Source organism: Delphinus delphis, chromosome 2, assembly GCF_949987515.2.
Source record: "Delphinus delphis chromosome 2, mDelDel1.2, whole genome shotgun sequence".
Lineage (NCBI taxonomy): Eukaryota > Metazoa > Chordata > Mammalia > Artiodactyla > Delphinidae > Delphinus > Delphinus delphis.
Genome location: NC_082684.1, coordinates 37,948,789 through 37,970,586, shown reverse-complemented (window position 1 = coordinate 37,970,586; position 21,798 = coordinate 37,948,789). Strand labels below are relative to the sequence as shown.

General features: G+C 37.3%; 1 protein-coding gene across 9 annotated transcripts in view; it reads left to right on the top strand.

Annotated features, from left to right (window-relative positions):
• SYNE2 (spectrin repeat containing nuclear envelope protein 2) overlaps positions 1–21,798 on the top strand; it is a 331,802-nt gene that overhangs the window by 120,769 nt on the left and 189,235 nt on the right. For all 9 annotated transcript variants that reach the window (XM_060004429.1, XM_060004425.1, XM_060004428.1 and 6 more), the window contains exons 17-30: positions 282–446; positions 1,302–1,451; positions 2,964–3,137; positions 5,563–5,721; positions 6,022–6,195; positions 9,013–9,147; positions 10,832–10,990; positions 14,576–14,787; positions 14,934–15,024; positions 15,855–15,973; positions 16,341–16,467; positions 17,944–18,101; positions 19,167–19,314; positions 19,989–20,599. In XM_060004429.1, coding sequence (XP_059860412.1) covers positions 282–446; positions 1,302–1,451; positions 2,964–3,137; positions 5,563–5,721; positions 6,022–6,195; positions 9,013–9,147; positions 10,832–10,990; positions 14,576–14,787; positions 14,934–15,024; positions 15,855–15,973; positions 16,341–16,467; positions 17,944–18,101; positions 19,167–19,314; positions 19,989–20,599 — 2,582 coding nt within the window. The remainder of the gene's footprint in view (positions 1–281; positions 447–1,301; positions 1,452–2,963; positions 3,138–5,562; positions 5,722–6,021; positions 6,196–9,012; positions 9,148–10,831; positions 10,991–14,575; positions 14,788–14,933; positions 15,025–15,854; positions 15,974–16,340; positions 16,468–17,943; positions 18,102–19,166; positions 19,315–19,988; positions 20,600–21,798) is intronic.

Sequence of the window (21,798 nt, the reverse complement as noted above, 5' to 3'; positions counted from 1 at the left end):
CTAGGTGTGCAGGCTTCAGTAGTTGTGATGCGTGGGCTCAGTAGTTGTGGAGCACGGGCTTAGTTGCTTCGCAGCATGTGGGATCTTCCCGGACCAGGACTCGAACCCATGTCCCCTGACAGGGACCCATCTGGAAGGCAGATTCTTAACCACTGCGCCACCAGGGAAGCCCCCTCACACTCACTTTTGCTTTACAGTCAACCTTGGTGAAGATCTATTATAAATAATGAAAAGACAAATAGTATGTCATTAAAATATTACATTGATTATATGTTTTGTAGGTTTCCTTTGAGACACTGTCCCAGTGGAATCTAGAACATACTACTTTAAATGAAGTGGGAAATTTCTTAATTCAAGTCAGCAATGATGAAGTTGGATCATCTATTTCTAAAGAACTGAGGAGGCTGAATAAAAGATGGAGAAAGTTTATTACAAAAACTCAGCTTGTAAGTTTTTTTTTGGTAACAGCTTCATTGAGGTATAATTTCCATACATACAATTCACTCATTTAATCTGCATGACTCGGTGGTTTTCAGTTGAAATATTTAGAGTTGTGCAGCCATCACCATGATCAATTTTGGAACATTTTCATCACCTCATAAAAAAACTTGTACCCATTACCAGTCACTCTTCATTTTCTCCCAGTGTCCCCAGCTCTAAAGATTTCCCTATTCTGGATATTTCACATAAATGGAGTCATATAATATGTAGTCTTTTGTTTCTGGCTTTTTTCACTTAGTGTAATGTTTTCAAAGTTCATTCATTTTGTAACGTATCAGTACTTCATTCCTTTTTATCGGCAAATAATAATCCATTGTATGGATATGCCACATTTTATTTATTGATCAGTTGATGAACATTTGGCTTCTTTCCACTTTTTTGACTATTATGAATAATGCTGATATAACCATTCATGTACAGGTTTTTGCGTGGATATACAGCATACAGATTTCTTGTTGAAATTCATTTACCATTAAAGAATAACGTTAAGCATTTTTGCCTACTAGATTTCAAGGTCCTTGAGAACATACACTAAGCTTTATTTATCTTTATATTTAGTGTAGTGCTTCATAGAAGCATACCTTTAATAAATAATTTTTTGAACTTGAATTATTAAATTATTCTATTTCTTATTCATAACAATTTGAGACTGAGGTGTTGTATGGGAAATTTTATAACGTTGTTACTAACTGATATATCCGAAAAATATATTGAATATATTATGTTCATTTATTGTTTTTAATCATATATCTTAGCATAAAAATATAAACATTATATTTCATGACATTAATTTTTTATAGGAAGTGAACCTGCCCCTTATAAAAAAGCAAGATGAGCCCTTTCTTGACAATTCTGGAAATACTCAACTATCTAAAGAAGAGAACCTAACTGCTGATTTTTCAACAGATATGTCAGTAGAACTTCCTGAAAATCACAGTCAGAATATTATGGTAAATAGTCATACTTTATGTATTTCATTTGTACATAGAAATAATTTAACTTTGCTGTTTTTCTTTTGAAAAAACCATATTGTTGAAACAGTGGTAAATGGGATCATTAGATAACATTTAAAGTATGGTCATTTTCCAATAAAATGCCCAAGTGGGTCCCTCACGCAGTGGTCTTCAGTGTTAAAGCCCTGGGTGTCTCACTCACTGGGGAGTTTGCAGACACGCAGAAGCAGTCATGACTTCTGAGCTGTGGAGATGGAGTTGATATCTTCTTCAGATTGCTTCTGACTACTATTCAGAAATTGTCCAGCTTTAGGCTAGCCCTTGCTCTGTGTCTTGCTTCCTTTCTGTAAAATGGAGGGAAATAAAATCTTTATTTCTTGCTTTGTTGGGTAATTCAGAGGATGACTTTAGATTATAGATAAGAATATGGAAAAGAAACGACAACAAAAAAAATCATACACGTGTAAGGTGTAACACCTATGATTTTGGAAATGTGCCTCCTTCAGAATGGTAACTTATATAGTTTTAAAGAAAGTAATTTTTAACTGGCTTTGGCCAGTTGCCATGATGGAGTGCCCTTGTTTTCCCACCGTGAAAAGACATAATCATAGAAGATCTTGAAAAATCTGAATTTGTGCAATATGCTTTTAGAATAGAAGAATATAGAATATTTTTCTCATACATTTAAAATATGATCTGATTAAAAACAACTTTAAGAATGTCTGTCATGTAAAGCTGTAGCATATCAACCTGTAGCATATTGAGAGATTATTAATGGGAAAAGGCTTAATTTTGTGGAAATTTGATTCTGATGTTTCACAACTACTATTGCTACTAGCTGTATTTAATTAAATTGTATACAAGTTTTAGAAATGTGTTTATAGAGTCAATACCCTAATTTTCTAAGCTCTAATCTTCTTATCTGTAAAATGGAGATAATAGTAACTGATAGGGATGATATCATCCTTAAGAAAATTTTTGTGAACAAATCTTTTAAGTTTTAAAGTGATATATGCTTAGATAACTAATGAGAACATACTGTATAGCACAAGGAACTCTACACTTAATGCACTGTGGTAACCTAAATGGGAAGGAAATCCAAAAAAGAGAGGATATATGTATATGTATAACTGATTCATTTTGCTGTACAGCAGAAACTAACACAACATTGTAAAGCAACTATACTCCGATAAAAATTAATAAAAAAAATAAAGCTATATATGCTATCATAAAGTACTGTTTTCATTGTCCAAACAGTAGATCTTAAATCATTAAAATATGTTGACTTAGCACTTGTTTTTATTTTTTTATTTGTTTTGACATGATAGTTTAGTATGCATTTTAACTAAACTTTATAAAGATAATATTAAAACATTGAGTTTAAAAAACAGCCATTGTTTTTGAGATTTTCATTGTTCAATTAATTCACTATAGGGATATAACTTTTTTAAATTGAAAATTATAATGTAAATGGTACCATTTTCATAGTGATAATTTTGAATGTTGTAGGCTGGGGAAGAACATGAAAAAGAAAACGAAGAATTTACAGGGACACTGAAAGTGGCTGAAGAGGTTGAAAAACTGATTGAACAAGTGAAAATCTGGGAGGCGGAAACCACATCTGTTTTGGATCTTCTGAGACAACAAGGTGATGTAGATACCTCAGTGGAAGAATCTTTGCAGGTATGAGTGGAAAAAGTATTTAAAAGACAGCTTTTATGGTTGTAGGCTTATGTATTAAGATAAAAAGTTTTAAAGGAAACAGTAATAAGACTACTGTTAGAATTTCCTTTGTTGGGGTTTTAAAAAAAATGGCATGAAATCTCAACCCTGGCTCATTTGCTGTGATTTTGCTTGAAGACAGAGGATAGATTTGAAGACTAATAATACCTTAGGATTTTAAATTCTTGAACTAATTTTCCCAGCTACAGGATGGAGATTAAAATATTCTCTTGTATCAGAGGGCAATGAGATGAGTGAGTTCAGTCTCCTATAGCTCAGTGCAGTGCAAATGTAAGAGATTATACAACCTGTGCTTTGAAAGATCAACCCCATATTAAGCTTTCCCTTCCTTAACTGATGCAGGGTGGGGATGAATGTTGTTAAAACTCTGTTCTGTCTTTATTCTCAGGCAGTGGACTCATAGAAAAGCAATGAGGCAACAGTGTATTTTAATATCGCTCAGTTCTCCCTGGAAAGGAGTTACAGTTGAGGTTTTACTGAGTTCCAGCTCAGCTATAAAATTTATAGAGCATGACATAAGTTACAACCAGATGGAAAGTTCTTGGGATAAAGGAACATTTGTATAATTCTTTTAAATCTACGTTTCTGAAAGGTGTATATGTAGAATTTTGTGTTTATAAGAGTAATACTTTTTATTGCTTTGAAAATATTATATAAACTTACCTGTGCCATCTGCCAGTGCTTTTCTAATTTTATTTTTGTATTTATTTATTTGCTGTATCTGGAATTTATTGTAGTGAAATAAATGAGTAAGAAATAAGAAATTCAATATTTAAAAAATATTTCAAAGCTATAACAATGATCCCTGTTATAAACAGTGAAAACACAAACAAGCTGGAATATACTTCCATTAAAAAGAAATTAAGTAGATCTTTGTTGGATCAAGATATATTGTAAAGTAAGAAATGGAAGTTGCTGAGCAGTATTGGTGATGTGATCCTTTTAGTATTTTTAAAAACAGTTGCTTTTTTAAACTTTATGCATTTATATCTATAGAAAAATATCTGTAAGCATATACAAATAGCTAACTCTGTGTATCTTGATCCTGCATTATGCCCAGCTCTTAGTACACTTCCTGGTACCTAGTAGATATAAAATAAATATTTTTAAAATGAATGTGTGAATGATTGATTAAATGACAGTTAAGGGAAGGATGGGGAAGAAGAGGAACTTTTTCTTTATGTGCTGTATACCTCTCCACTCTTTGAGTTTTTTACAGGAGCTTTTGTTACTTTTATGATTCAAAATAGAAAAATTTGAAGTTACAAATGAACGTGCTAACTTTAGAACATTTAAATAATGTGTAAAAGTATAAAGAGGAGAATAAAAATCACCATAGTTCCACTGCTCTAAGATAAATAAGATCAACATTTACATAGTTGATATCACACAATATAATTTCTATTTTATCATACCCATGCCACCTCTGAGTTGTAATTAAAATTTTTTTTGTTAATTTGATAACTGAAAAGTGGTAACTCATTATTTTAATTTGTACTTATTTGATTACATGTAAGATTGAACTGTCTTTCATATGTTCATTAGCCATTTGTTTCTGGAATTATATCTGTTTTTGTATTTTCTGAATTATCTTTGGGATCTTAGTATTTTTCTTACTGAATTTATAAGCTCTCTGAATCAGGACTCATTTTCATTTGTGTGGCAAATATTTTTACCAAGTTGTTGACTTTTAAGTTGTTTATTTCACATAGAAAATTTTTGTACTTATTTAGTCATTTCTGTCTCTTATGCCTAAAAAGGCCCTCCGCACCCAGGGAGCAGATCCATTTTCATGGATAATTTCTTCTTTTCTAGCTTCATATTTTATATATAATTTTCTAATTCATCTGAAATTCATTTTTGGTATGTTGTATAAAGCATGGTTCTAAAAAGGTGTTTTCCAATAGCCATTTTCTCCAGTAACATTTATTGAACTCCTTCTGGCTGATTAGACTTACAACAATTTCTTTTTAAGGTTTATTACTACTCTCTCAACTTATTTTCTCCCTATTGGCATTGTATTTCTTCTAGTCTTTATTTTATTGAAGTGCTTAGTATATAAAAAAAATCTATAAAAGACTGTTGCTCAGAATCTGATAATATTAATATAAAATTTCAAAATGAATGTTTAAAATAACATTTTTTAGACTATAAATTTGCCTCATTTTGGATTAATAGTTAACTTTTTATGATTTCCTGATGAGATTGTTAGGGTTAATGTTTAACATAATCAGAATATTTATTTGAATATTTATATTTAAATATTTATAATATTTATAATTATTTAATATATAAATATAAGAATATTTATAATCAGAATATTTAAGTGATATTTAAGTGATCTCACTTTAATTTGTTTTAATAGCATCTTATTGCCAAAGGCTCTATGTATGAAGAGCTTGTGTCTAGAACTGAAGACACTTTACAAATGGATGTGCAAAATGTTTCAAGCCAGGAGTCTCTTGAGCATGTGATCACAGCTGGGCTTCAGGCAAAGATTCAAGAAGCTAAAGAGAAAGTCCAGGTCTCTCTTTAATATTCCCTATTTAGTGAATTTAGTCTTTAAAACTGAGTGGTCAGTGAGAGGGCAGGGAAGAGGGGAGGATTGCCTTGTAGTTTGGAAATGTTTTGTAAAATATGAATTTTGCCTTATATTTTATTTCTTTATTATTTAGAGCATGTTGGAAAAATCAATATAATAAATAGGATGTTCTTATGTCTAGTGGGAAAATATGAGTTGCTACTCAAAGAAAATATTTATTAACTTATGAGTTTTCTAAGAAGTTGGGCTAAGTGTTAAGTTGAGAATTTTTTGTCATCACAGATCAATATGGTAAAATTAGTAGCAGTGTTGAAGAACTCAACTGATGTTTCCCCAGACCTGGATGTCAGGCTGAAGGTGGAAGACTCACAGAAGGAACTTGAATCATACATTACAAGGGCTGAACAATTACTTGGCCAAAGAGAGAGCCAGAGAGGACTAATTTCAAAATACAAGGTGCGGCTCTTTCAGCCATCAAATGTAGGACATTTATCATTAGTAGATATAAATCTACCTCATTTGAAATCAAGATGTTTCCATCACTGTAATTATAACAAAGTTATTATAACTTTAAAAAATTTCCAAGTTTTATACATTGTTCCCCAGAAACTCTTAAAAATAAAAATTGAAACGATTTTTTTTAATTCACATTTTACTGTATGAATGAACTCAGTGGTATAGTGTAAAAAGCACGGCTGACTTCTATGACATTGAGCAAGAATCTTAATTTCTCTGGCTTTTTTAATCAAATAAAATGGACATAATAATTCTAGTCCTATCCAGCTGCCAGTAAATGAAAATAAGGTATGTGAAGAAACTTTGAGTGGTTAAAATTCCTCAAATGTAAAATAAAGCCTTTATTATTAAAATGCATTGGTAAAAGCTACTTATGAACATATGCTTATCAGCAGTTAAAGATCCAATAGTGTTTTGTATGGAGACAGTTTTAGGTTGACTTTTCATGGTCTGATAGGCAGCTTAAGATGTATTGAAATCAAGAGGTACAAACTACTGTGTATAAAATAAATAAGCTCCAAGGATATATTGTACAGCACAGAAAATATAGCTATTATTTTATAACTTTAAATGGAGCGTAATCCATAAAAGCATCAAATCATCATGTTGTACACCTGAAATTAATATAATATTGTAAATCAATTATACTTAAAAAAAAAAAAAGATGTGTCCAAAGCCAACTCACTATTAACTAACACTGGAGGTACTTGGGGATATGAAATAAGAGTAAAACAAGGTCTCTGCCCTTGGAGGTTGGACAGGTAGAGAAATATGTGTTCTTTCCTTCATTCATTTATTCAGCATTTAACAAGTTTATTGAACATTTAAAATGAGCTAGGCATTTTGGGGGAGATAAAGATGAAGTATATCCAGAACAGTAATAGACTAACAGACATAGAAAACAAACTATGGTTACCAAAGGGGATAGTGGTGGGGTATGGGGGGGGAAGATAAATTGGGAATTTGGGATTAACATATACACATTAAGTATATATAAAAACAGATAATCAACAAGGTCCTATTGTATAGCACAGGGAATTCTACTCAATATCTTGTAATAACCTATAATGGAAAAGAATCTGAAAAAGAATATATATGTATGTATATTACTTTGCTGTACACTTGAAACTAACACAGCATTGTAAATTTACTTCAATTAAAAAAAAAATGATGAAGTAAATCAATACTGCCAGCGCTACTGTGCACAGTTTTTTCAGGAAAAGGAGCTCCTACAGGAGCCTCTCCATTCTCCTTGTGGTCTCCTTCTCTTGTCTGGGCTCAACCCTCTTCTGGCTTTCTGGACGGTTAACCGTATTGGACCCTGATATCAGGTATTTCAGCATTGCTTTTCCCACAGTCATCTTATGCTGCTTGCACCTTGCCAGCCACCAGCTTTGACCAATTCCCACTGTCTTTTTTCCTCTCTTTTACTCCCATATGCTGAGAGTGCTGAACTAAACTTAAGAGTCAGTTCTTTTAAGTAATCACTAGGCTGAATTTCAAAAGGACAGATATGGTCAGCTGAGGAAAGAGGGAAGAAAAAGAAAAAGCAGAGGCCGCAGGCCCCTCCTCTACCAGAGAGAGGAGTTACAGTGTCAGTTTTTGCACCCTTTTCCTCTCCTTGACCATCTTCCTTTTGGAATCTGAGGGCAGGGATTTCCACCGTTTTGTCTCTGGCATTTAGTGAAGTAGATCCATTTTCACAGCAGAAGCAGAATCGCTGCCCTGCCAGGTATTGCCCTGAGACCCCCTGGGACTCCTGGGACACATGGGTGGTAGGAGCCCCCTTCCTGCACACAGGGCTAGCATGTCTTCCCTGGCCGTAAATCTAGCAATCCTCACAGAGGCTTTGGAGGAGGTTCCTGGGGGCTCAGGTTGTACCTTTTCTGCAGGAGACCCATAATAAGTATATGAATGACTTCCCACCCTGCTTAATTGCCTTCTCCCCCAGAATTACTTTCATCTTCTTGTCTCTTATAGATTTTTCTGCCCTTTCACAGACCCCAGACTACTTTTGTTCTGTCATTTGATAGTTACCTAAGCCAGGTTTCTGTCCTTATGGAGTATTGCCAGGTAATATTCTATAAGAGTAGGTAAGTGTGAAGTAAGGGACGAACACATTCCTGGGAAGGCAGATCCCATCCCCATCTCTTGCTGCTCCTTCCCTGGGATGGGACTGCGATTATGGTTGGCCCTGGGCAAAACTTTGAAGTCCATGATAAGGGGATGTTGCCTCCTTGCAGTATAAAATGCTTATGTACAATATTAAATATTTGCTATCTTAACCCTACTATAAATTGTGTCTTATTGCAACACTGATCTCTAATACAAGCTGGTGTACTCTTAATATTGTATTACTTATGAAGTGTGGTCGTCTGCTCAATACTTAAGAATTTTAGAGGATACTTTGCCAGTGGCTCATAATAAGCCTTTCAGTAAGCCTTTTAAATATTTATCAAAGGGGTACCAAAAACCATGCTGCATATCTTAAGGAAGTCTTTATCCTGGCCTCAAATGTGTAACTACATTTGAATAATGAATATTTTGCAATTCTTTTCAAAAGAACTCAAGGGATACAAAAGGGAGATCAACCTCAATCTACCAAGAGAAGTCTCCCCTAAATCTTCAAATAGTCTTCATGGAGTCCTTTCCTGGTTCTACATGTTAAAGACTCTAAAATTCTACCTGTTAAATTAGCTTTGAGGACGTGGCAGTAGAATAAGACTTTCATGTTCTTGTCTGTGGCTTTATTTTTAGGAAGCACTAATAATTTTTAATACTAAAAGTCTGGCCAAGTATTTGAAAGCTGTTGAAGAATTGAAAAATAATGTAACTGAGGATGTAAAGCTGTCTTTGGAAGAAAAGAGTAGAGATATCTGTGCCAAGTGGGAGGTAAGAACATACATATGTGTCTGGAGCTTATGCTTATAGATCTGGCCCTGGACTTGTTTGTCATCAGAGTCATCTTTGGTGGTCCCTTGTCTGCCCCGTATCACGGAGGGCTGATCACTGTAGGCTGTGGTTCTCAGGCCTGGCATCAGCTGGCTTCTGTCTGTGTTCATCCAATGATAGCAGTGTTTGGAGATTAAAGGGTGATTGGAAGGTGGAAAAGGGAGAGTCCAATGGCTTTCTTTCCCTTTCTCTCTTGCACAGTGCCTCTGGCAGCTGTGTCTCCCCCTGGCTGCAGGTTCCATGGATCCAGCTTCTGATGGGTGACCATTCTCCCTGGGCTCCGCTGAAGCCTCCAGCCTAGGGTGGTAGCAGCTTTCTGCCGATGCTAATCTCTGGATTACCTTACTGTCCCCTCTTTGGCTTTCATCTCTTATAATCGATTCCCTGCATTTAATTCCCTCTGCGTTAAATATTTAATGTTTTCTGGTTTCCTGGTTGGATCCTGACTAAGACAATTTATTGACACATATAAACATATAGAGTTTCGTAGAAAATAGGTATAAGCTTTGGTGGCTGACAGACCTGGATCCAGCAGCTATGACCTTGGGCAAGTTGCTTAACTACTGGGAGCTTCAGTGATAAGATGGGAATAATTCCACCTACTTGGCAGGATTGTTGCAAGGATTTATATAAAGCACCTACCACAGAGATTGTGTTTAGTAAATGGTACTTAGTATTAAGTGTGTGCATGTGTGTGTGTGAATATATGGAGAGAGAGAGAGAATAAGGTAATATAATTGAATATCCACTGTTAAAGGCCTTCTTAAAACACATTTTAAAAAAAATTATTTATTTGTTTGTTTGTTTTATTTTTGGCCATGTTGGGTCTTCATTGTGGTGCACGGGCTTCTCATTGTCGTGGCTTCTCTTGTTGCAGAGCACGGGCTCCAGGCGCGTGGGCTTCAGTAGTTGTGGCACACGGGCTCAGTAGTTGTGGCCACAGGCTTAGTTGCTCTGTGGCACGTGGGATCCTCCCGGACCAGGGCTCGAACCCTTGTCCCCTGCATTGGCAGGCGGATTCCCAACCACTGCACCACCAGGGAAGCCCTAATACACATTTTAAAATAAACTTTTAGAACAATTTTAGATTTACAAAATTATTACAAAGGTAATACAGAGAGTTCCAATATACCCATGACCAGTTTCCCCTGTTATTAACATCTTACATTAATATGGTACCTTTGTCACAGTTAAAGGACTAATATTGATAGATTATTAACTGAAGTTTATACTTTATTCATATTTCCACAGTTTTCCCCTAATGTCCTTTTACATCTGTTCTGGAATCCCATTCAGGATACACATTGTAGTTACTTGATATTTCTCCATAGGCTCAGATACGTGTTTTGTAATATTTTCTCCCAGTCTGCAGCTTGTCTTTTAATTCTAACAGTGTCTTTCACAGACAAAACACATTTTTAGTTATTAGAAAGAAAAAAATGTTTCTGATATATTTTAAAACATCCTCCCCAAAGATACATGGGTGAATCAGAATTTCACATAGGCTCTATTTCTATCCTTTGTTACAACAAATATTTTTGTGTTTCTAATGGAAATCCTTTCAGTATATCCTATTATGGTTAATATGTGCCTTTGGTTTTTTTTGTTTTTCTTTTCTTGGCAGTCGCTTCATCATGAAGTGTCTTTGTATATTCAACAACTAACAATAGACATCGAAAAAGAAAAACTTAGTGACAATATTGCAAAACTCGAAAAACAAATAAATAAAGAAAAGAAACTAATTCGCAGAGGAAGGACCAAGGGTCTCATCAAGCAACATGAGGTAAAAACCTGTTTCCATTCACATTTTGTTATTGTGGGGTTTATCTTAAACGGTTTTATATGCCCTTGGCTAGGGTTAAATCTGCTCTGAAAATTACTTCAGCCCTTTTGTCCCCTGGGGATCTTCCCTTCTGCAGTCCAAGCTCTAACTAGAGCCCATGCTTCTTGTTTTTTGGAAGTGAGAAAAATTCAGAATTGAGTTAATATTTCTTATTTATATATCTCAGTGGCCCCTGTCCTGAGACTCTGGTTACAAGATGTGTCACCCGCTATTGAAGTTCCCGTAGTTACTTTTGTAAGGACATGGTGTCCTCAGAAACACGGCTCTTGTGAAAGATACCAAATCAGGATATAAACCAGCCGGGGCAAATCTAATGGTCTCTTTTTGGTCCTCATCCTGTTTGATTTCTTCTGCATATTTGATAGTCCTGACCCCTCTTTTCATTTCTTTTAAACTTGCTACTGCTGTGGCTCTCTCGATACAAATCTCTCTTGCTTTTTCTTATTTTATTATTTTGGAGGGAGGCCTTCATTTTAGTGCCCTTCACTAATTTTCCTTTTTTATTGTGTTACCCTGATGTCTTAGTTTTGGGGTCTCAGTTTTTGGCTAATTTCATGCTTGCTCCAGGTACTTGTATGCACTTGGGTGTTTTAACTGCCCTCTCTACAATGATAGCACCTATCATTATCTCCAGCCTCGTCCTTTCCCCTGACCTCCAGGTTGTGTTTCTAACCAAGAAGTAGATATCACCAGTGTTCCCCAGAGACCTCCACTTCAGCATGTCCCAAACCAACCAATAATATCTCCTCTTGAACTTTTCTTCCTCTTATGTATCCTGGTTATGAAAGGCATTGCCATCTCAGAACTCCCTCCCCCATTCCCCTTTCCTTCTCACTCAGCCTTAGTGTAGTCGGTTGCCAGCTCCCATCTTCAGAAGAGCTGCTTCTTTTCCTTCCTTTCCACCAGTGTTGCCACTTCCCTTAACCTGGGGTCATTTTCTCAGTATGATGGTGGTTGCACTGTCTTCCAGCCCTATCACCAGAGTGATCCCTTTGAACCACAAATCTTATGTCACTGGTTCACCATTACTCCCGGGACATCTCCATGCTCCTCAGAAGGCCACACAAGGCCCCTCATGTGTGGCCCCAGGACACGCCTTCATCACCCCTCCAGCCATGTCCTTTCAGAACTTCTGGAGCTTTTCTTCTCTCCGCTGCTCCTTTTGCTAGGCATGACCTCTCTCCCCTTTTACTTGGAAGGACTCCTACGTGTTCTTTCCACCTCTAGCTCAGATGACTCCTCCATGTGAAGGAGACTTTCTCTGGCTCCTTAAGGCAGGTAGTGGCCCTGTCATAGCACTTGTCATGTGATATGCTCATTATTTATGTGACTACTGTTGGGGAGGAACAAATTTTCCTCTACCCTTTTTTTTTTTTTTTTTTTTTTGCGGTACGCGGGCCTCTCACTGTTGTGGCCTCTCCCATTGCGGAGCACAGGCTCTGAACGCGCAGGCTCAGCGGCCATGGCTCACGGGCCCAGCCGCTCCGCGGCATGTGGGATCTTCCCAGACCGGGGCACGAACCTGTGTCCCCTGCATCGGCAGGCGGACTCTCAAACACTGTGCCATCAGGGAAGCCCTCCTCTATCCTTTAAGATCCCTGGCTGGGTCTGGAAATTGAACTGACAAAGACAGATTAACAGGAGAAAAGCATACACATTTTATTGAATTTTTATATGCACATGGGAGCCTTCACAAGAGCATGATGACCCAAAGAAGTGACCAGAGCAGGAATCTTTTATACCTGTTAGACAAAGAAACAATACATTTGTGAAGAATTGACAAGACAAAGGAGTTTGGGCTAGGGATAGTAAAAAGGTGAAGAAGAAACTAGGAAGATAAGGGTTAGGGTACAGGGTTTGTTTGCAGATTCCTTTGGTCCCATCTCTGGGCTGATAGAACTCTGTCTCCAGTAAAATAAACTTTATTTCTTGCCTTTAGGTAGAAAAGGGGAAACCTTTTCTGTTTCGTTTTTCTTTTTTTTGGCCATGCTGCGTGGCTTGCGGGATCTTAGTTCCCTGACCAGGGATTGAACCTGGGCCCCAGCAGTGAAAGCGCGAAGTCCTAACCACTGGACTGCCAGGGAATTCCCTCTGTGTTTACTGCTTCTTAATTGCCTTCAGTTCAAAATTATTTTCACGTCCTAAACCATAATGGAAAAGAATATGAAAAAGAATGTATATATATGTTTAACTGAATCACTTGGCTATACAGCAGAAACTAACACAACATTGTAAATCAACCATACTTCAATTAATAAAAGTAATTTTCACATCAAAGAGGCATACATTGGGTTGACGTGTTCTGGTTTCCTTCACTACGTCACTGGGCTGCAGCGAATCCCTTTAGGGCTGACTGCTCGTCTTTGTTTCCAGTGCCCATTCCCACACCAGGCATACAGTGGATGGGCTTATAAAAGAAAGTGTTGGGGTTTTTTTTGTTTTTGGTTTTTTCCCTTTTTTTAAAAACATCTTTATTGGAGTATAATTGCTTTACAATGGTATGTTAGTTTCTGCTTTATAACAAAGTGAATCAGCTATACATATACATATATCCCCATATCTCCTCCCTCTTGCCTCTCCCTCCCACCCTTCCTATCCCACCCCTCTCGGTGGTCACAAAGCACTGAACTGATCTCCCTGTGCTATGCAGCTGCTTCCCACTAGCTATCTATTTTACATTAGGTAGTGTATATATGTCCATGCCACTCTCTCACTTCATCCCAGCTTACCCTTCCCCCTCCTTGTGTCCTCAAGTCCATTCTCTACATCTGCATCTTTATTCCTGTCCTGCGCCTAGGTTTTTCAGAACCTTTTCTTTTTTTTTTAGTTTCCATATATATGTGTTAGCATAGATATTTGTTTTTCTCTTTCTGACTTACTTCACTCTGTATGACACACTCTAGGTCCATCCACCTCACTACAAACAACTCAATTTTGTTTCTTTTTATGGCTGAGTAATATTCCATTGTATATATGTGCCACATCTTCTTTATCCATTCATCTGTCGATGGACACTTAGGTTGCTTCCATGTCCTGGCTATTGTAAATAGTGCTGCAGTGAACATTGTGGTACATGACTCTTTTTGAATTATGGTTTTCTCGGGATATATGCCCAGTAGTGGGATTGCTGGGTCGTATGGTAGTTCTACTTTTAGTTGTTTTTTTTTTTTTTGTGGTACGCAGGCCTCTCACTGCTGTGGCCTCTCCCATTGCAGAGCAGAGGCTCTGGACGCGCAGGCTCAGTGGCCATGGCTCACGGGCCCAGCCACTCCGCGGCATGTGGGATCTTCCCGGACGGGGACACGAACCCGTGTCCCCTGCATCGGCAGGCGGACTCTCAACCACTGCGCCACCAAGGAAGCCCTCTACTTTTAGTTTTTTAAGGAACCTCCATACTGTTCTCCATAGTTGCTGTATCAATTGAAGGTGTTTTTAAAGTCACACACATCTGTTAGTTTCTAATCCTCAAGGACTAATCATGTAAACTCATTTGAAACACCTTCCCTGCTTTATTTCCTCAATCAGGCCTGCTTTTCGGAGGAAGGCAGCCTGTACCAGCTTGATCACCACATGGATGTCCTGCGGGAGCTGTGTGAAGAGCTGACTTCACAGAAGAGTCAACAAGAAGTGAGGAGAGCGCTCAAAGATTACGAACAGAAGATAGAAAGTCTTCGGAAATGTGCTTCTGAGATTCATATGACACTGCAACCCACTGTGGGAGGCACGTCGAAAAACAAGTTAGTGCCTCATAAGAATAGCTGCATGTCAGGGAGAAATGAGATAAACCCTCTCTCGAAATCAAATGACACTGAGTATTATTCATTCTCTTTTAGGCTTTGTTTTTCTCCCTGTATTTTAATACGCAATTTTGATTCCTTCCTAGGGGTACTGCAGACACATCTGAGAATGGAGGAAGGAATGCCCTCAGCGAGGTTCCATCTGCAAAATCAGATAGTCAGCCATCAGCTGAAAAGGTGTTAAATTTGGATAATGTATTTTAGAAGTAAACCCAATGAAAAAATCCAGGTGTACAAGAATCCACTTCTCATTGAGTGTTGCATTTAATTATCTGATTGTTTCCATCAGCTGAGAATTCCCACTTAAATAATGTAAGGAAGATTGCTTTTCAAAGAATTAGAATACAACAAACCAAAGCTATGGCAAGCATAACTTAATCTTCCTCTGAGGATACCAACAGTTCTTTCCAAAAGAGACCATTTTGAACCATTATGAATACACGCTGTCTGCGTGTTACTATTGAGAGCACAAGAGGCTGAGCTTAAACTGCACAGATGCTTCAGTGTCATTGAGATGAACTAGTTCATTTGTCATTTGTCTTTTTCTCATTATAATGCCTTTTAATTTCCTTGGGAATTGGATTTTCTAAATTCTTAAATTCTAGGAAAGTGGGGATTTGCTGTGTATCACAGCCCAGACTGCCTGTCAGAAGGGGTAGGGAAGGAACAAGGTGTATTTTTTTTCAGAGGTCTGTTCCTGCATGCTAGGATTCTGTCTGCCTTGGACCATGGCTATGTGGTCACAGGCAGAAACAGCACTTAGGGGCTGGGAGAACTCCTTTATCCTGCTGACAGACCAATTAGAAGGTGAGACTCAGTCTAATAAGTCTCCTCTGTCCTATGGAAAGACCTTTCTCTGAGCTGAGAAACTTTAAATAAATTGTATTATCTCCTGGTTTGGGGTATAAAGAATCAGTGATATCCCTTTGTATCACAAAATGTTTATCTCTTCCAGACAATTAAGTATATTGAATATAATATGTTTACTATTTTGCATATTTGCTTAGGCAATGGAATCGATTAAGGATTTCAGCCTGGAATCCAAGTTAAAGCCTCAACAGGAGGAAAGCGTTATGGAGAAATATGAAAAGGATCACAGTGCATCTATAAATAGTTTACTAGAGAGGTAAACTCTTTTTTAAAAAAATTATTTTTATTGACATACAGTTGATTTACAATGTTGTGTTAGTTTCAGGTGTACAACAAAGTGATTCAGTTATACGTACACACACACACATATATATGTATATATATGATGTATGTTTGTATGTATATATCCCTTTTCAGATTCTATTCCCTTATAGATTATTACAAAATATTGAGTATAGTTCTCTGTGCTATACAGTAGGTCCTTGCTGGTTATCTATTTTATGTATAGTATTGTGTATATGTTAAGGAGAGGTAAACTCTTTTAAACAGCTAGAAAATCCAGCAAAAATCTTTCATCAGTGCAAATGTTATACTTTAATAAGTAAGTTTTAATTTTTTTCCAGGTATGATACACACAGAGACAATCTTGAACTACACCTGCAAAACAACATTGTCAGGATTATCTCTGATTTCTCTAGTGACAAGGAAAGGAGTAGTGTTTGTCTACAGGATAAACTGACAGATCTACAGGTAAGTACTGAAAATATTACTAGAGGAGTTTTATCTTTTATTAGAAAATAATGCCGCCATAAGTATAGGCTTCACCATTTTTGTTGCGGTCTCATATGCTAGATGTTTCTGAAGAACTCTCTGTCACCGGATTTCAGGAAGACACCCAAACCCAGGAAGGAGTTTGTTCGGGGTGCTAATTTATTGCTCATGCTCTAATTTGATATTCTATATACTGTGGCTTGCAGAAGTTTAGATTGTGTTTGGGATGGGGATGAAGGCTTCAGATGAATTGGTTGAAACAATGTGTTTGAAGGCGATTTCAGCCAACACAGCTTCTGGTTTGCTCCAAAATTAACAATATGTGAAAAACCAGCGACTCTGAATTTTTGTTTCAGTCATCTATCATCTTAACCAAATTGTCACATTATCTGTCCGATGTTGGGTAATAAGAAAGGGGGAGGTCGTGGAGGGAGTTTTCTCTGTACATGATGGATGATCTTGTGGAGAGCCGTCAGAGGGAGTACTGCATCTGACTCAGGAGCTGCAGAAAAAACAATCTAGTGATGGGCACACCAATCGTTAAGTTCTACAAATAAGTATCTTCCTTATTTTGAAGATAAGCTGTGCATTGCAGTGCAACACCCTCATGTGCTTGGATGTGCATTAGAGTGAACCCTTACAGAAAGCCCATCAGGTGGAGAAAAGGTCATGCGTGCTTCCTGCAATGCCCTCTCATATTTTCTAGTTATCTTCCTTTCATGATGCCAGTTCCTGAGTCACACTCTACCAAATGGCTCTTCTCTGTTTTCCATCTGAATAAGCAAAATTCATGTGTTAGAATCTCTGTTGTTCAAGTAGTGGATGTAGCACGTTTTCATCACAATTAAGAAGCTGTCTTGAGACCTTACTCCTGTGACTGAATAATAAGTTGGTTAGAAAAACTATATGAATCCTTGGGGAAAGTGAAGAACAAATTTTACTGATGAGCACTCAGATTCTATAGCAGTGCCTTTTTTTAAAAAAAGAACCAAGATAAGGGGTTGGAATAGTATAGAATTTTAGATGTTTAACTATAGATCATAAGTTAATTTTACTCACTTCTCATTTGATAGAAATGATTTTGGTTCATTGCAATTTTAGTTTAAGGAGAAAAAAAAGACTAGAGAAAATAGAATATCTAATAGAATATATTCTTATATCTCTGTGTATCTTTCTGAATTGTATTCTGTGTATCTAACTTCAGGGAAGGGCATTTGGATTCCTTTGAAAGCCATGTTGCTGATTCCCTTGATTTCATTCAGTGGATTCTCCGAGAGCACAGTTAATAGCATTGCTCTCTGAAGGATAGTTTACTTGTAAAATATTTTTTCAAATGTATTTTCATGTGAAACTTTGTGTTTGTGCCCACAATTGTAAATGTCTCATTTTGTAAGAACAGAATAATTGTGCCTATTAACCCATTCATTGAAAAATTAATTTACATATTTCATCCAGGTCTTAAAAAATGAAACTGAGGCTTGCTGGAAAGAGTTTGAAGTCACTTCACTGAAATTAGAAGAGCTGGAAAGTGACATTAGGAAGCCTTTTCTAGTTAAGGCAAGAGATAAACTAAAGGAGAAAGAAAGAGAGCTTCAGATGACTCTTAATACCAGGTATAATTCTGGGATCTATTAACCATGAGTTTACTAAATGTACTAAATTTTAAGAGAGGCTAATGTTATATATACTAAGTATGTTATTTTATTTAGTTGTGACAACAACCATAAGAGAAGCTGATGAGGAAACTGCTACTGGGGGAGGTTAAATCACATAACCAAGCCACACTACTGGCCAGAGACTTAAGTGGAACTTAAAGTCTGTTGAGTTCCAAAGGCCGTGCTCTTCCCACTGTCTCCCCTTGAGCCTGAATTTAGCCACGTCACGTAACTTCTCTGGGCCTTGATTTCCTCTTTTTTAGAATGAGAGTGCTATTGTTATCCCTTTACATAGGATGTGTACCCCCAGCGCATCTCCCCATTTTACATAGGAGGAAACTGAGGCTCAGAGTCTATATGTTATTTATCCAGGGTCACACATTTCAACTTATTATTGGCCTAGACTTTGAATCCTAGTATATTTCCACTAATAAAATAATTAGTATGCATAATGAATTTCTTTGTCATTAAGGCAAGGTTCAATTACATTTAGTATTTTGTATTTCAAAAGAGAGAGAAAGCCTTAGTATGCTTTACAACAGTTTTCCATTCAGCATAGTATCAGGTAAATTATCGCGAGTACTTGGATGTAGCAAACAACTCATTCTTTGCCATCGTGGATCACTGGGTTTGGGTTTTTTTTTTTTTTTTTTTTTTTTTTTTTTTTTTGCGGTACACGGGCCTCTCACTGCTGTGGCCTCTCCCGTTGCGGAGCACAGGCTCCGGATGCGCAGGCTCAGCGGCCATGGCTCACGGGCCCAGCTGCTCCGCGGCACGTGGGATCTTCCCGGACCGGGACACGAACCCGTGTCCCCTGCATCGGCAGGCAGACTCTCAACCACTGCGCCACCAGGGAAGCCCTGGGTTTGGGTTTTAATGTGATGATCTATACATATCATTGTATGTATTTTTATTGAATAATTATTTTCTGTTCTTGGTTAAATAATGGCATTAATATTAAATGTTTTATAAGCTATCTTTCTGCTGTGCTTTCCCCTCACGTCTGATTTATTTTTCACCCAGAATGGAGTCTTTGGAGACTGCGCTGCATATTGTGTCACCTGTGGAGAAGGAGTTGCTCCTTCTCTGTGACTCAGACCTGCTCCTCTGTGAAATGGCCGTTCAAGAATTTAATCTCACTGATGCTGATGACATTTATCAAAACCTGAGGGTAAATATAAATTCTCACAGTGTATTTATAGAATAAACAGTTCTTCAGAGATTTATACATGTTTATGCATTTTTTTATTATACATCCATAGTATTTATTTCAAATATAAGCCACGGCAGAAAAATCTTCAATAATTTAGACTTGTTATTTATTTCTCAACTCTTTAATTCCTTGCCAATTGGAAAGTATCAGTAGGTACCATGGAGTAAATAATGACGTATTTTCTTTGAATTAAAAATGAAGGCTTGCTTATGAATGCCTTCTCCAATGACTGAAATCCTAATTTTCTCTCTGTACTAGACGAAGATGCTTAAATTGTCATATTCTACAGTGTACTTATTTGAAATCTCATCCTAAAAATATTTTTTTATTTTTCAAATTATAAACAGATGTCTCAATAGTTCAACCTGTAATTATTTTCATTGAATCAATAGATTTATATACCTCTTTTCTTCTTGGGATTTACATATCAGGAAGGGTATCAGGTAATGAAACAGCTGGGCCATCTGATCATTTGTAATTAAAGTGTTCCTTCTGTCAAAACTGTCAGCCTTGGTTAGACTGAGAAGCAGTTTTCTAGATCAAATCTAGTGACATAATTTGAGGTTAGTTTCTGCTGTGCAATTTTTCTTTTTTCTGCCTCAGTCTTACAGCTTTTCTTACCTTTATTGTAGAATATCCAAGATTCCGTAGTAAGACAGATTGAAATATGTAATCATTTGGAACAGTCAGGCAACTTTGCATTGAAGGAATTACACCCGCTTGACCTGCATGCAGCACAGAATATTATCCTGAAACACAGAACTCAACTCGAAGAAATGAACCACAGAGTCCAGAGGAGTAAAGATGCCCTCAAAGCTCTGGAAGATTTTTTGGCTTCTCTGAGAGCAGCTGAACTCTCTGGTGAGCTTCTTATAGACCTTTCAGCCTCAGGTTCACAGGTGGTACCAGGAAATACTTTGACGGTGGAAAATAAAGAGGAAAGAATTCATCAGATGAAAGACAAGGCCAGACATTTGGACGAACGTTTGAAGGTGCTCGGTATAAGCATTAAAGATGCTGAATGGGGTGAAAACACCTCCTGTGAAAAACTTCTGAATGCTTTGTCCAGAAGCTTATCTGAGACTCATGGCTCTGGCAGACAGGAGGAACTCATGGAAGAAGATGAATTATTAGAGACTTGTATTTTCAAAAATAATGAACTCCTGAAAAATATTCAAGATATACACAATCAAATCAGCAAAATAGGCCTGAAAGATCCGACCGTTCCAGCTGTAAAACAACGGTAGGTATCGTTTTCGTCCGTTTCCACGCAAGATGATGATTTTCTGTTTTTTCCTTTTCCCGAATATCTGTTAGGTGAAACAAATGCTTCCTGTGTCTTTCTACTTCTGTTCCATCCCCCTCTATTCAGGGTTCAGCATTCTTTTTTGTAGGCTTTTTCAAACAAGCTTTCTTTTTGTTGAGATTGTGCCTTTACAAAGTGTTATATAATTTTTTCCTTTAAAGTTTTCATTCTTATGGACAGAGGAAGAGTACAGTAAGATATGTGTGAAGTCCATGAGTTGCTTCAAAGTCTCTTTGCTGCTGTTTATTTACTATGGAGTTCTCCTGACGGGGGAAAACCTGGGAAACTCGACACATTTGATAATAGAGAACAAGTGGTGGAAGATGCACTACCCCGCCTCGTCCCTACTTCTTCCTTCATTATTTGGTCCTCTCCCCTCCTCCCGGCAGGATTAGATGAGGACTGGGTTTAAGAGGTAGATTTAGGTTAGTGTTGATTCTGGAGACTCAGCAGAACTGGGCTTACCTGAGGTTCGCAGCCATCTCTAGGAGTGCTACTATTGTCATTCTGGAATTCAGCGTCCGCCTCCAGGTCCTGAAAATGAAAATGTTAGCAAGAGTTAGCAAAAGAGTCACTTTTGTGAGCCCCCCTCCCCGTTCTAAATCTCGCCCACTTTCCATCTCTTCTTCTGCCCACTTCTAATCCCTCAGGCTCAATGCTCTCCTGAGGCTGTTCAGCTGATTAAGCTCTTCCCTCTGAAATTGCCCTGAGCTCTCCGTCTCAATGAGACTTCTATTTCAACAGCGCTCCAGTTCTTCATGAGGTGTGGAACTGGTTTAGTTATTAATTTGATTGTTAATGCATTTATTATAGATTTATAAATAATTAGTAATAAATTAACTTATTAATTTATAAATGAAAACTATACTTTGATAGATAGTAAATTGCTTTAATATTTAATTGAGTTACTAATAGGATAAGCCAGGCACTGTTTTAGGTCCTGGGGATACAGCAGTTAACAAAACAGACAAAAATTCTTGCCCTTGGTAGAGCTTATTATCTAGTGGGACGAGGAAGATATGCAGTAGGTTTGATGGTGATAAAGACCATGGAGAAAGAGTAAGTAGAGAAGGAGGTGGTTACAATTCACACAGGGTCAGCAGGCACAGTTTTACAGAGAAGGTGACGTGTGAGCC